The sequence below is a fragment of the Patagioenas fasciata genome, chromosome 35 (genome assembly GCF_037038585.1).
Source record: "Patagioenas fasciata isolate bPatFas1 chromosome 35, bPatFas1.hap1, whole genome shotgun sequence".
In the NCBI taxonomy this organism is placed as follows: Eukaryota; Metazoa; Chordata; class Aves; order Columbiformes; family Columbidae; genus Patagioenas; species Patagioenas fasciata.
In genome coordinates this window covers 2629124-2644731 of record NC_092554.1, presented here as the reverse complement: position 1 = coordinate 2644731, position 15608 = coordinate 2629124, and the positions used below count along the sequence as shown (strand labels likewise).

The 15608-nt window shown below is 60.7% G+C and overlaps 1 protein-coding gene across 3 annotated transcripts in view; it reads right to left on the bottom strand.

Annotated features, from left to right (window-relative positions):
* Nucleotides 1–1830: 1830 nt before the first annotated feature.
* SCAF1 (SR-related CTD associated factor 1) overlaps nucleotides 1831–15608 on the bottom strand; it is a 28656-nt gene continuing 14878 nt past the window's right edge. For all 3 annotated transcript variants that reach the window (XM_065859677.2, XM_071801078.1, XM_071801079.1), the window contains exons 8-11: nucleotides 15524–15606; nucleotides 11388–11678; nucleotides 2368–2496; nucleotides 1831–2274 (exon numbers count right to left, since the gene is read on the bottom strand). In XM_065859677.2, coding sequence (XP_065715749.2) covers nucleotides 2035–2274; nucleotides 2368–2496; nucleotides 11388–11678; nucleotides 15524–15606 — 743 coding nt within the window. In that variant the 3' untranslated portion in view covers nucleotides 1831–2034. The remainder of the gene's footprint in view (nucleotides 2275–2367; nucleotides 2497–11387; nucleotides 11679–15523; nucleotides 15607–15608) is intronic.

Genomic DNA, 15608 nt, shown 5'->3' with positions numbered 1-15608 from the left:
CGCGGGGGGGGGGCACATGGGACACCCCCCCCCCACACGTGGGACAGTCCTGGGTGTCCCCCTCCCCCCCTCCTGGGGACACCCCCCCAATAAACTCCCCAAAAATAAACACCCCCCCCCATAAATCACTGCAGTGCCCCCCCCCCATTTGGGGTCACAGTGTCCCCCCCTAATTTGGGGTCACAGTGCCCTCCCCTCCCAATTCGGGGTCACAGTGTCCCCCTCCCAATTTGAGGTCACAGTGACCCCCCCTTAATTTGGGGTTCACAGTGTCCCCTCCCAATTGGGGGTCACAGCGCCCCCCCCCACCCTATTGGGGGTCACAGTGCCCGCCCCTCCCAATTTGGGGTCACAGTGTCCCCATAATTTGGGGTCACAGTGCCCCCCCCCTCCCAAATTGGGGGTCAGTGTCCCCCCCCATTTGGGGGTCACAGTGCCCCCTCCCAATTGGGGGTCACAGTGTCCCCCCCTCCCAATTTGGGGGTCAGTGTCCCCTCCCTATTGGGGGTCACAGTGCCCCCTCCCAATTGGGGGTCACAGTGTCCCCCTCCCTATTGGGGGTCACAGTGTGTCCCCCCTATTTGGGGTCACAGCGCATCCCCCCCCTCCCAATTTGGGGTCACAGCACCCCCATAATTTGGGGTCACAGTGTCCCCTCCCAATTGGGAGTCACAGTGTGTCCCCTCTATTTGGGGTCACAGTGCCCTCCCCCCCCCCCCAAATTGGGGGTCAGTGTCCCCCCCCATTTGGGGGTCACAGTGCCCCCTCCCAATTGGGGGTCACAGTGTCCACCCCTCCCTATTGGGGGTCACAGTGCCCCCTCCCACTTGGGGGTCACAGTGCCCCCCCTCCCTATTTGGGGGTCACAGTGCCCCCCCTTAATCTGGGGTCACAATGCCCCCCCCTCCCTATTTGGGGGTCACAGTGCCCCCCCATAATTTGGGGTCACAATGCCCCCCCCTCCCAAATTGGGGGTCAGTGCCCCCCCCAAACTTGGGGGTGACAGTGTCGCCTCCCAATTGGGGGTCACAGTGTCCCCCCCTCCCAAACTGGGGGTCAGTGTCCCCCCCTTGAGGTCACAGTGCCCCCTCCCAATTGGGGGTCACAGTGTCCCCCCCCTATTTGGGGTCACAGAGCCCCCCTATTTGGGGTCACAGAGCCCCCTCCCAATTGGGGGTCACAGTGTGCCCCCCCTATTTGGGGTCACAGAGCCCCCCCCTTTCAATTTGGGGGTCACAGTGCCCCCCCTCCCAAATTCGGGGTCACAGAGCCCCCCCATAATTCAGAGTCACAGTGTCCCCTCCCAATTGGGGGTCACAGTGTGTCCCCCACTATTTAGGGTCACATAGCCCCCCCCCCCCCTAATTTGGGGTCACAGTGCCCCCCTAATTTGGGGTCACAGTGTCCCCTCCCTAATTTGGGGGTCACAGTGCCCCCCTATTTGTGGTCACAGTGTCCCCTCCCAATTGGGGGTCACAGCGCCCCCCCCTCCCAATTTGGGGTCACAGTGCCCCCCATAATTTGGGGTCACAGTTCCCCCCCCCCCCAATTTGGGGTCACAGTGTCCCCATAATTTGGGGTCACAGCGCCCCCTCCTCCCTATTGGGGGTCACAGTGCCCCCTCCCTATTGGGGGTCACAGCACCCCGCTAATTTGGGGTCACGTCACCCCCCTAATTTGGGGTCACCCCCCCAATTTGGGGTCACCCCCCCAACTTGGGGGTCACCCCCCATTTGGGTCCCCCCCCCATATGGGGGGTCACCCCCCAATTTGGGGGTCACCCCCCCCAATTTGGGGTGTCCCCCCCCCTTACAAACCACAAGGAGCCCATTGGGTGTCTAAAGTCATTTTAAGGACAATTTGGGGGTGCAAGGTTGGGGGGGGCGCTCTAATTTTTGGGGGGGGGCTCTATTTTTGGGGGGGGGGGCATGCTAAATAAGCCAAACCAAATTGGGGTGTGTGGGGGGGGGGGTGCTTGACAAGGGGGGGGGCACCAAAATTAAGGGGGGTGTGGGGGGGTATTTACAATGGGTATCAAAGCGGGGGAAGGGGAAGTTGGGGTTTCTCCAGCGCTCCCCCCAATTCTTTTGGGGGTGCCCCCCCGCCTACCCCAATAGGGGGGTTGGTGGTGGGGGGGGGTTGGGGGTCATCGGTGCCCCCCCCAAGCCCACGGCGCCCCCCCCTCTTCCGGAAGTACTTATAGCGTTGGACATAAGCCCGGACCAGGTTGTTGACCTTGACCGGGTTGATCTCACCGCTCCGGCTGTGACAAATCTATAGGGTTGGGGACAAAACCATGGGGACACGGGGGTGGGGGGGGGGTGGTGGTGTATTTTGGGGGTGTCCCCCCCCCCATTTCAATGTTACCTTATGGACGGCTTTCCGTAAAATGTCCTTATATTCGTCCTTGGTGATCTCTTTCTTCTGGTAGAAGGGTTTGATGGCCAACTTGACCTCTTCGACCGCCCGCTCCTGCGTGTGCAGCTTCTGGAGGTACTGCGGGGACGTTTGGGGACGTTGGGGACACTGGGGGAGATGGGGGGCTTTGGGGGTATTGGGGGGTATGGGGGTATTGGGGGGTATGGGGTTATTGGGGGGTATGGGGACAGAGGGACATGGGGGGCATGGGGATATGGGAACATTGGGGGATATGGGGGATACAGGGGGACATGGGGATATGGGGGGCATGGGAGATACCGGGAGATACGGGGGGACTTGGGGACATTGGGGATATGGGGACACTGGGGGATATGGGGACACAGGGGGACATGGGGACATTGGGGGATATGGGGACATTGGGGGGCATGGGGACATTGGGGGGCATGGGGATATGGGGGATATGGGGGACATGGGGACATTGGGGGATATGGGGACAGAGGGACATGGGGGCATGGGGATATGGGAACATTGGGGGACATGGGGATATGGGGGATACAGGGGGACATGGGGGGACATGGGGATATGGGGGATACAGGGGGACATGGGGGGACATGGGGATATGGGGGGCATGGCGACATTGCGGGGCATGGGAGATACGGGGAGATACGGGGGGACTTGGGGACATTGGGGGATATGGGGACACTGGGGGATATGGGGACACGGGGGGACATGGGGACATTGGGGGATATGGGGACATTGGGGGGCATGGGGATATGGGGGATATGGGGGACATGGGGACATTGGGGGATATGGGGGATACAGGGGGACATGGGGGGCATGGGGATATGGGGGGCATGGGGACATTGGGGGGCATGGGAGATACGGGGGGACTTGGGGACATTGGGGGGCATGGGGACATTGGGGGATATGGGAGATACAGGGGGCATGGGGACATTGCAGGGCATGGGAGATACGGGGAGATACGGGGGGACTTGGGGACATTGGGGGACATGGGGACATTGGGGGATATGGGAGATACAGGGGGACATGGGGACATTGGGGGGTATGGGGACAGAGGGACATGGGGGGCATGGGGATATGGGAACATTGGGGGACATGGGGATATGGGGGATACAGGGGGACATGGGGGGCATGGGGACATTGGGGGGCATGGGAGATACGGGGGGACTTGGGGACATTGGGGGGCATGGGGACATTGTGGGGGACATGGGGACATGGGGGGACATGGGGATATGGGGGATACAGGGGCACATGGGGGGACATGGGGGGTATGGGGACATTGGGGGGCATGGGAGATATGGGGGGACTTGGGGACATTGGGGGGCATGGGGACATTGTGGGGGACATGGGGACATGGGGGGACATGGGGATATGGGGGATACAGGGGCACATGGGGGGACATGGGGGGTATGGGGACATTGGGGGGCATGGGGATATGGAGGGCATGGGGACACAGGGGGATATGGGGACATGATGGGATATGGGGACATGGGGGGATATGGGGGGACATGGGGACATTGGGGGATATGGGAACATTGGGGGACATGGGGACACTGGGGGACACGGGGACATTGGGGGGCATGGGGGATACAGGGGGACATGGCGGGGTCAGAGGGACATGGGGACACAGGAGACATGGGGGGACATGGGGATATTGGGGGGACATGGGGACATTGGGGGATATGGGGACAGAGGGACATGGGGATATGGGGGGCATGGGAGATACAGGGGGCATGGGGACATTGGGGGAACATGGGGACATTGGGAGGCATAGAGGGGTCAGAGGGACATGGGGGGACATGGGGACATTGGGGGATATGGAGACGGAGGGACATGGGGATATGGGGGACATGGGGACACTGGGGGGGACATTGGGGGATATGGGAGATACAGGGGATATGGGAACATTGGGGGACATGGGGACATTGGGGGATATGGGAGATACGGGGGGACATGGGGACATTGTGGGGCATGGGGACATGGAGGGCATGGGGACATTGGGGGGACATGGGGGACATGGGGATATGGGGGACATGGGGACATTGGGGGACACGGGGACATTGGGGGACACGGGGGATACAGGGGGACATGGCGGGGTCAGAGGGACATGGGGACACAGGAGACATGGGCGGACATGGGGACATTGGGGGATATGGGGCCATGGGGACATTGGGGGGACATGGGGACATTGGGGGATATGGGGACATGGGGACATTAGGGAACACGGGGATATGGGGGCATGGGGACATTGGGGGGACATGGGGACATTGGGGGGACATGGGGACACTGGGGACAGCAGGGGGGACATGGGGATATGGGGGACATGAGGGGGTCAGAGGGACATGGGGGACATGGCGATATGGGGACAGATGGGGACATGGAGGGACAGGAGGGGAACATGGGGGACGCTGGGGACATGGGACACACAGGGGACACTGGGGGGGCATGGGGGACACTGGGGACACAGGAGACATGGGGGGACATGGGGGATATGGGTGGGACAGGGGGACATTGGGGACACAGCGGGTCAGGGGACACGGTGGGTCAGGGGGACATGGGGAGATCAGGGGACATGGGGGTCAGGGGGACATGGAGGGACATTGGGACATCAGGGGACATGGGTGAGACAGGGGCCAGGGGGACATGGGGACACCAGGGTCTGGGGGGGCAGGGGACACAGGGGACACGGGGGGCCAGGGGCCAGCAGGTGGTGCCACAGCACCCATGGGTCGGTGCCACCCAATTGTCACCACCAGGGGACGTCCCCATGAGCACCAGGGCCATGGCTGAGACAGGACGTCCTTGTCACCAACCCGGGGTGTCCCCGTCACCACCACTAACAACGTGACACCCGGGATGTCCCCATCACCACCACCAACAACGTGACACGTCCTTGTCACCAACCCGGGATGTCCCCATCACCACCACCACCAACGTGACACGTCCTTGTCACCAACCCGGGATGTCCCCGTCACCACCATGGCCATCGCCACCATGGGACATCCCCATCACCACCATGGCCATCGCCACCATGGGACGTCCCTGTCACCACCATGGCCATCGCCACCATGGCCATCATCAACATGGGATGTCCCCGTCACCACCATGGTCATCACCACCATGGGACGTCCCCATCACCACCATGGCCATCGTCAACATGGGACATCCCCATCACCACCATGGCCATCGTCAACATAGGACGTCCCCGTCACCACCATGGCCATCGCCACCATGGGACATCCCCATCACCACCATGGCCATTGCCACCATGGTCATCACCACCATGGGACGTCCCCATCACCACCATGGCCATTGCCACCATGGGACGTCCCTGTCACCACCACGGCCATCACCACCATGGCCATTGCCACCATGGGATGTCCCCATCACCACCATGGCCATTGCCACCATGGGACGTCCCCATCAGCACCATGGTCATTGCCACCATGGGACATCCCTGTCACCACCACGGCCATCGCCACCATGGGACGTCCCCATCACCACCATGGCCATCGCCACCATGGGACGTCCCCATCACCACCATGGTCATTGCCACCATGGGACATCCCCATCACCACCATGGCCATTGCCACCATGGTCATCACCACCATGGGACGTCCCCATCACCACCATGGCCATTGCCACCATGGGACGTCCCTGTCACCACCACGGCCATCACCACCATGGCCATTGCCACCATGGGATGTCCCCATCACCACCATGGCCATTGCCACCATGGGACGTCCCCATCAGCACCATGGTCATTGCCACCATGGGACATCCCTGTCACCACCACGGCCATCACCACCACGGCCATCGCCACCATGGGACGTCCCCATCACCACCATGGCCATCGCCACCATGGGACGTCCCCATCACCACCATGGCCATCACCACCATGGGACGTCCCCATCACCACCATGGCCATCGCCACCATGGGACGTCCCCATCACCACCATGGCCATCACCACCATGGGACGTCCCCATCAGCACCATGGTCATTGCCACCATGGGACGTCCCTGTCACCACCACGGCCATCGCCACCACGGCCATCGCCACCATGGGACGTCCCCATCACCACCATGGCCATCACCACCATGGGACGTCCCCATCACCACCACGGCCATCGCCACCATGGGACGTCCCCGTCACCACCATGGCCATTGCCACCATGGGACGTCCCTGTCACCACCACGGCCATCACCACCATGGCCATTGCCACCATGGGATGTCCCCATCACCACCATGGCCATTGCCACCATGGGACGTCCCCATCAGCACCATGGTCATTGCCACCATGGGACGTCCCTGTCACCACCACGGCCATCGCCACCACGGCCATCACCACCATGGGACGTCCCTGTCACCACCACGGCCATCGCCACCATGGGACGTCCCCATCACCACCATGGCCATCGCCACCATGGGACGTCCCCATCACCACCATGGTCATTGCCACCATGGGACATCCCTGTCACCACCATGGCCATTGCCACCACGGCCATCGCCACCATGGGACGTCCCTGTCACCACCACGGCCATCGCCACCATGGGACGTCCCCGTCACCACCACGCCCATGACCACCATGATGTCCTCGATGACGGGTGTCACAGCCGGCCCCAGGACACCCCTGTCACGAGCCACCCCGTGTCACCCCGGCCCTGTCACTTGCACACGGTCCCCACGGGACAGGTCCCTCATGTCCCCATGGCCACCCCTGCCAGGTGCTGACACGGATCATGGCCACACCAGTTCCTCCAGGCCAGGATTCTCTAGGCTCGACTCCATTGTCAAGACTCATCTAGACTCGACTTGTCAAGACTTGTCAAGACCTGTCAAGACTTGTCTAGACTGTCGAGACTCATCTAGACTCAACTAGACTCGACTAAATGGTCAAGACTCGTCTAGACTCAGCTAGACCCGACTAGATCGTCAAGACTCGTCTAGACTTGACTAGATTGCCAAGACTCGCCAAGACTCAGCTAGACTCAGCTAGACTCAGCTAGACTCGACTAGATGGTCAAGACTCATCTAGACTCGACTAGATGGTCAAGACTCATCTAGACTCGACTAGACTCAACTAGATGGTCAAGACTCATCTAGACTCGACTAGATGGTCAAGACTCGACTAGACTCGACTAGATGGTCAAGACTCATCTAGACTCGACTAGACTCGACTAGATGGTCAAGACTCATCTAGACTCGACTAGACTTGACTAGACGGTCAAGACTCATCTAGACTCGACTAGACTCGACTAGATTGCCAAGACTCGTCTAGACTCAGTTAGACTCGACTAGATTGTCAAGACTCATCTAGACTCAACTAGACTTGACTAGATGGTCAAGACTCAGCTAGACTCAACTAGACTTGACTAGATGGTCAAGACTAATCTAGACTCAGCTAGACTCAGCCAGACTCGACTAGATGGTCAAGACTCATCTAGACTCAGCTAGACTCAACTAGATGGTCAAGACTCGTCTACTCTCAGCTACACTTGACTAGATGGTCAAGACTCGTCTAGACTCAGCTACACTCGACTAGATGGTCAAGACTCATCTAGACTCAGCTAGACTCAACTAGATGGTCAAGACTCGTCTAGACTCAGGTAGACTCGACTAGATGGTCTAGACTCAGTTAGACTCAGCTAGACTCGACTAGACGGTCAAGACTCATCTAGACTCAATTAGACTCGACTAGACGGTCAAGACTCATCTAGACTCGACTAGACTCGACTAGACGGTCAAGACTCATCTAGACTTGATTAGACTCGACTAGATTGCCAAGACTCGTCTAGACTCAGTTAGACTCGACTAGATTGTCAAGACTCATCTAGACTCAACTAGACTTGACTAGATGGTCAAGACTCAGCTAGACTCAACTAGACTTGACTAGATGGTCAAGACTAATCTAGACTCAGCTAGACTCAGCCAGACTCCACTAGATGGTCAAGACTCATCTAGACTCAACTAGACTTGACTAGATGGTCAAGACTCAGCTAGACTCAACTAGACTTGACTAGATGGTCAAGACTAATCTAGACTCAGCTAGACTCAGCCAGACTCGACTAGATGGTCAAGACTCGTCTAGACTCAGCTAGACTCAACTAGATGGTCAAGACTCGTCTAGACTCAGGTAGACTCGACTAGATGGTCAAGACTCATCTAGACTCAGCTAGACTCAACTAGATGGTCAAGACTCGTCTAGACTCAGGTAGACTCGACTAGATGGTCTAGACTCAGTTAGACTCAGCTAGACTCGACTAGACGGTCAAGACTCATCTAGACTCGACTAGACTCGACTAGATGGTCAAGACTCTTCTAGACTCAGCTAGACTTGACTAGTTGGTGAGGACTCATCTAGACTCAACTAGACGGTCAGGACTCATCTAGACCCAACTAGATGGTCAAGACTCATTTAGACTCAACTAGACTCAACTAGATGGTCAAGACTCATCTAGACTCAGCTAGACTCAACTAGATGGTCAAGACTCGTCTAGACTCAGCTAGACTCGACTAGATGGTCAAGACTCATCTAGACTCAGCTAGACTCGACTCGATGGTCTAGACTCAGTTAGACTCAGCTAGACTCGACTAGACGGTCAAGACTCATCTAGACTCGACTAGACTCGACTAGATGGTCAAGACTCTTCTAGACTCAGCTAGACTCTACTAGTTGGTCAGGACTCATCTAGACTCAACTAGACGGTCAGGACTCATCTAGACTCAACTAGATGGTCAAGACTCATTTAGACTCAACTAGACTCAACTAGATGGTCAAGACTCATCTAGACTCAGCTAGACTCAACTAGATCGTCTAGACTCAGGTAGACTCGTCCAGACTCAACCGGATCGTCAAGACTCATCTAGACTCAACTAGACTCGACTAGATGGTCAAGACTCATCTAGACTCGACTAGACTTGACTAGATGGTCAAGACTCATCTAGACTCAGCTAGACTCAACCAGATCGTCAAGACTCGGATAGACTCGGCTAGACTCGACTAGATGGTCAAGACTCATCTAGACTCGATTAGACTCGACTAGATCATCAAGACTCACCTAGACTCAACTAGACTCAACTAGATGGTCAAGACTCATCTAGACTCAACTAGACAAGACTAATCTAGAGTCAGCTAGGCTCAGCTAGACTCAACCAGATCGTCAAGACTCGTCTAGACTCAGCCAGACTCGACTAGATGGTCAAGACTCATCTAGACTTATCTAGACTCAACTAGATCATCTAGACTCAGCTAGACTTGTCTAGACTCAACCAGATCATCAAGACTCATCTAGACTCGACTAGATTGCCAAGACTCGTCTAGACTCAGCTAGACTCGACTAGATGGTCAAGACTCAACTAGACTCAACTAGATGGTCAAGACTCATCTAGACTCAGCTAGACTCAACCAGATCATCAAGACTCGTCTAGACTCAGCTAGACTCGACTAGATGGTCAAGACTCATCTAGACTCAGCTAGGCTTGACTAGATCGTCAAGACTCATCTAGACTCAGCTAGACTTGACTAGATGGTCAAGACTCATCTAGACTCAGCTAGACTTGACTAGATCATCAAGACTCATCTAGACTCAACTAGATTGTCAACACTCATCTAGACTCCACTCATCTAGACTCTGCTCATCCAGACTCACTTAAGACTCCGCTCATCCTGACTCCGCCCACCAAGACTCCGCCCACCAACCCCGTTCCGTCCCATCTCACTTCTCTTACTCCCCCAGCTCCGTTTCCTCCCGCCTCCCCCTTTCCCTCTTTGTTGAGCCTATAAAACCGACACCGATTTAAGCTCCGCCGTTAAGCTCTCGTTAAGCTTTGTCTGATCGCTACGAGCAGTCGCCAACGCATCTCGGTTGGGATGGGACCCCCCACATCGGCATAATTAACCCAGAGCTAATTAACCCTCATCCCATTGGTTGGGACGGGATCCCCCTTCATCAGCATAATTAACCCAGAGCTAATTAACCCTCATCCCATTGGTTGGGACGGGACCCCCTTCATCAGCATAATTAACTCAGGGTTAATTAACCCTCATCCCATTGGTTCCGATGGGACCCCCAACATCAGCATAATTACCCCAGAGCTAATTAACCCTCATCGCATTAGTTCAGATGGGACCCCCCACATCAGCATCATTAACCCAGAGCTAATTAACCCTTATCCCATTGGTTCAGATGGGACCCCCCACATCAGCATAATTAACCCAGGGCTAATTAACCCTCATCCCATTGGTTGGGACGGGATCCCCCTCATCAGCATAATTAACCCAGAGTTAATTAACCCTCATCCCATTAGTTCAGATGGGACACCCCACATCAACATAATTAACCCAGAGCTAATTAACCCTCATCCCATTGGTTCAGATGTGACCCCCCACATCAGCATAATTAACCCAGGGTTAATTAACCCTCACCCCATTGGTTCAGATGTGACCCCCCACATCAGCATAATTAACCCAGAGCTAATTAATCCTCATCCCATTAGTTCAGATGGGACACCCCACATCAACATAATTAACCCAGAGCTAATTAACCCTCATCCCATTGGTTCAGATGGGACCCCCCACATCAGCATCATTAACCCAGAGTTAATTAACTCTCGCCCCATTGATTCGGATGGGACCCCTAACATCAGCATAATTAACCCACTGTTAATTAACCCTCGCCCCATTGATTTGGATGGGACCCCCCACACCAGCATCATTAACCCAGAGCTAATTAACCCTCATCCCATTGGTTCAGATGGGACCCCCCTCATCAGCATCATTAACCCAGAGCTAATTAACCCTCACCCCATTGATTCAGATGGGACCCCCCCAGCAGACGTGTCCCCACCACAGTGTCACCCGTCACCCCCATCCGTCACCCCCCCATGGGACACCCCCATTGCTCGTGTCCCCCCCCATGGGACACCCCACGTCCCCCCCCATGTGTCCCCCCGCCATGTCCCCCCCCACGTCCCCCCCCCGCTGACCTTGTCGGTGTCCCCTCGTCCCTCGGAGGTGACGCTCCCGTCCCTTTTGCCGCCCTCATTGCCGGAGGAGCTGCTGTAGAGGGTGGGGGGGGCCCCCCCGGTCCCCCCCCCCGCCGCCCCCCCCAAACCCGGCAGCCCCGTGGGGGTGGGGGGCGCCGAGGGCCCCCCCGGGAGGGGCAGAGCCCCATGGAGCAGGTATGGGGGGGGAATATGGGGAGCTGGGGGGGGGACGCTGGAGGTGGGGGGCTGGGGGGGGCCCAGGGGGGGCGGCGCCTTCGTGTGGCTCAGGATCTGGAAAAAGGGGGAGAAAAGAGGGGGGGGGGGTTGTGGGGGGGCAGCCCTGGGTTGGGGGGGTGCCCCCCTGGTTTAGGGGGGATACCCCCTGGGGTGGGGGGCAGCCCTGGGGTGTGGGGGGGCAGCACTGGTTTGGGGGGGACACCCCTGGTTTGGGGGGGGGCACCCCTGGTTTGGGGGGGACACCCCCTGGGGTGGGGGGGCAGCCCTGGGGTGGGGGGGGCACCCCTGGTTTGGGGGGGACACCCCCTGGTTTGCGGGGGGATACCCCCTGGGGTGGGGGGGCAGCCCTGGGGTGGGCACCCCTGGTTTGGGGGGGGACACCCCCTGGGGTGGGGGGGCAGCCCTGGGGTGGGGGGGGCACCCCTGGTTTGGGGGGGACACCCCCTGGGGTGGGGGGCCAGCCCTGGGGTTGGGGGGGCACCCCTGGTTTGGGGGTACCCCCCTGGTTTGGGGGGGACACCCCCTGGGGTGAAGGGGCACCCCTGGTTTGGGTGGGGTGGGCACCCCTGGGTTGGGGGGGGATACCCCCTGGGGTGGGGGGGACACGCCCTAGGGTGGGGGGGCAGCCCTGGAGTGTGGGGGGGGCAGCACTGGTTTGGGGGGGACACCCCTGGTTTGGGGGGGACACCCCCTGGTTTGGGGGGGCACCCCTGGTTTGGGGGGGGACACCCCCTGGGGTGGGGGGGCAGCCCTGGGGTGGGGGGGGCACCCCTGGTTTGGGGGGGACACCCCCTGGGGTGGGGGGCAGCCCTGGGGTGTGGGGGGGCAGCACTGGTTTGGGGGGGACACCCCTGGTTTGGGGGGGATACCCCCTGGGGTGGGGGGCAGCCCTGGGGTGTGGGGGACACCCCTGGTTTGGGGGGGGGCACCCCTGGGTTGGGGGGACACCCCCTGGTGTGGGGGGGCAGCCCTGGGGTGTGGGGGGCACCCCTGGTTTGGGGGGGACACCCCCTGGTTTGGGGGGGGACACCCCCTGCGGTGGGGGGGCAGCCCTGGGGTGGGGGGGGCACCCCTGGTTTGGGGGGGACACCCCCTGGTTTGGGGGGGACACCCCCTGGGGTGGGGGGGCAGCCCTGGGGTGGGGGGGGCACCCCTGGTTTGGGGGGGCACCCCCTGGGGTGGGGGGCCAGCCCTGGGGTTGGGGGGGCACCCCTGGTTTGGGGGTACCCCCCTGGTTTGGGGGGGACACCCCCTGGGGTGAAGGGGCACCCCTGGTTTGGGTGGGGTGGGCACCCCTGGGTTGGGGGTGTGCCCCCCTGGTTTGGGGGGGATACCCCCTGGGGTGGGGGGGTCATGCCCTAGGGTGGGGGGGCAGCCCTGGAGTGTGGGGGGGCAGCACTGGTTTGGGGGGGGCACCCCTGGTTTGGGTGGGGTGGGCACCCCTGGGTTGGGGGGGGTGCCCCCTGGTTTGGGGGGGACACCCCCTGGTGTGGGGGGGCAGCCCTGGGGTGTGGGGGGCACCCCGGTTTGGAGGGGACACCCCCTGGGGTGGGGGGGCACCCCTGGTTTGGGGGGACACCCCCTGGGGTGGGGGGGGCAGCCTTGGGTTGGGGGGGGTACCCCCCTGGTTTGGGGGGGCACCCCTGGTTTTGGGGGGGGGGGGATATCCCCATTTTGGGGTAAGGGGTTACCCCCAGTTTGATGTGGGACACCCCCAGTTTGGGGGAGACACCCCCTGGTTTGGCGGGGGGGACACACTCCCTGGTTTGGGGGGGACGACACACTCCCTGGTTTGGGGGGGACGACACACTCCCTGGTTTGGGGGGGCACCTCTATTATGGGGGGGACACCCCTATTTTGGGGGGTCCCACTGGTTTGGGGGGTCCCACTGGTTTGGGGGGGCACCCCTGGTTTGGAGGGACACCCTGGTTTGGGGGGGGGTCACCCCTGGTTTGGGGGGGATACCCCCCAGGTTGGGGGTTCCCACTGGTTTGGGGGGGGTAACCCTCGTTTGGGGGGGTACCCCCTGGTTTTGGGGGGACACCCCCAGTTGGGGGGGGCACCCCTGGTTGGGGTTTCCACTGATTTGGGGGGGTAACCCTGGTTTGGGGGGGTACCCCCTGGTTTGGGGGGGACACCCCCCAGGTTGGGGGTTCCCACTGGTTTGGGGGGGGTAACCCTGGTTTGGGGGGGTACCCCCTGGTTTTGGGGGGACACCCCCAGTTGGGGGGGGCACCCCTGGTTGGGGTTTCCACTGATTTGGGGGGGTAACCCTGGTTTGGGGGGGTACCCCCTGGTTTGGGGGGGACACCCCCCAGGTTGGGGGTTCCCACTGGTTTGGGGGGGGGGTAACCCTGGTTTGGGGGGGGTACCCCCTGGTTTTGGGGGGACACCCCCAGTTGGGGGAGGCACCCCTGGTTGGGGTTCCCACTGATTTGGGGGGGTAACCCTGGTTTGGGGGGGTACCCCTTGGTTTGGGGGGTACCCCCCTGGTTTGGGGGGGACACCTCCCAGGTTGCGGGGTCCCACTGATTTGGGGGGGTACCCCCGGTTTGGGGGGGGTACCCCTTGGTTTAGGGGGGGGTCACCCCTGGTTGGGGGGTCCCCTGGTTCTGGGGGGGCACCCCTGGGGGGTCCTGCACCCCCTCCCAGATGCAACATAGGGAAGTGGGGGTGGCCCGGTACCAGGTGTCCCCTCCAGTGTGGGTGTCCCCTATTGGGGGGGGGGGGACGCCCCCCTTTGAGTTTCTGTCCCCTCAGGGGGGGTGACAAACCCCCCCCAAGGTCCCCGTCCCCTCTTGGGGGTCCCTGTCCCCTTGGGGGGGTGACAATTCCCTTTAGGGCTGTGGACACCCCCGGGGTGACCGCCCCCTCTCAGAGGTGACCGTCCCCAAACCAGGGGGGGTGTCCCCATCCCCAAACGGGGGGGGTGTCCCCAAACTGGGGGGGTGTCCCCAAACTGGGGGGGGGGGTGTCCCCAAACCAGGGGGGGTGTCCCCATCCCCAAACAGGGGGGGGTGTCCCCAAACCAGGGGGGGTGTCCCCATCCCCAAACAGGGGGGTGTCCCCAAACTGCGGGGGGTGTCCCCATCCCCAAACAGGGGGGTGTCCCCAAACTGGGGGGGGTGTCCCCAAACTGGGGGGGGGGGTGTCCCCAAACCAGGGGGGGTGTCCCCATCCCCAAACTGGGGGGGGTGTCCCCAAACCAGGGGGGTGTCCCCATCCCCAAACAGGGGGGTGTCCCCAAACTGCGGGGGGTGTCCCCATCCCCAAACAGGGGGGTGTCCCCAAACTGGGGGGGGTGTCCCAAGCTGGGGGGGGTGTCCCAAGCTAGGGGTGGTGTCCCCATCCCCAAACAGGGGGTGGTGTCCCCAAACCAGGGGGGTGGTGTCCCCAAACTGGGGGGGTGTCCCCATCCCCAAACGGAGGGGGGTGTCCCCAAACTGGGGGGGTGTCCCCATTCCCAAACAGGGGGGTGTCCCCAAGCTGGGGGTGGTGTCCCCAAACTGGGGGGGGGGGTGTCCCCAAACCAGGGGGGGTGTCCCCATCCCCAAACAGGGGGGGGTGTCCCCAAACCAGGGGGGGTGTCCCCATCCCCAAACAGGGGGGTGTCCCCAAACTGCGGGGGGTGTCCCCATCCCCAAACAGGGGGGTGTCCCCAAACTGGGGGGGGTGTCCCCATCCCCAAACAGGGGGGTGTCCCCAAACTGGGGGGGGGTGTCCCAAGCTGGGGGGGGTGTCCCAAGCTAGGGGTGGTGTCCCCATCCCCAAACAGGGGGTGGTGTCCCCAAACCAGGGGGGTGGTGTCCCCAAACTGGGGGGGTGTCCCCATCCCCAAACGGAGGGGGGTGTCCCCAAACTGGTGGGGTGTCCCCAAACTTGGGGGGTGGTGTCCCCACCTGGTTGGTGGCCTGGATCAGCTCCTGCGCCTTGGCCCTGCTGGCCAGGTTGGCCTCCTCCATCTTGAACAGCAACGCGGTCACT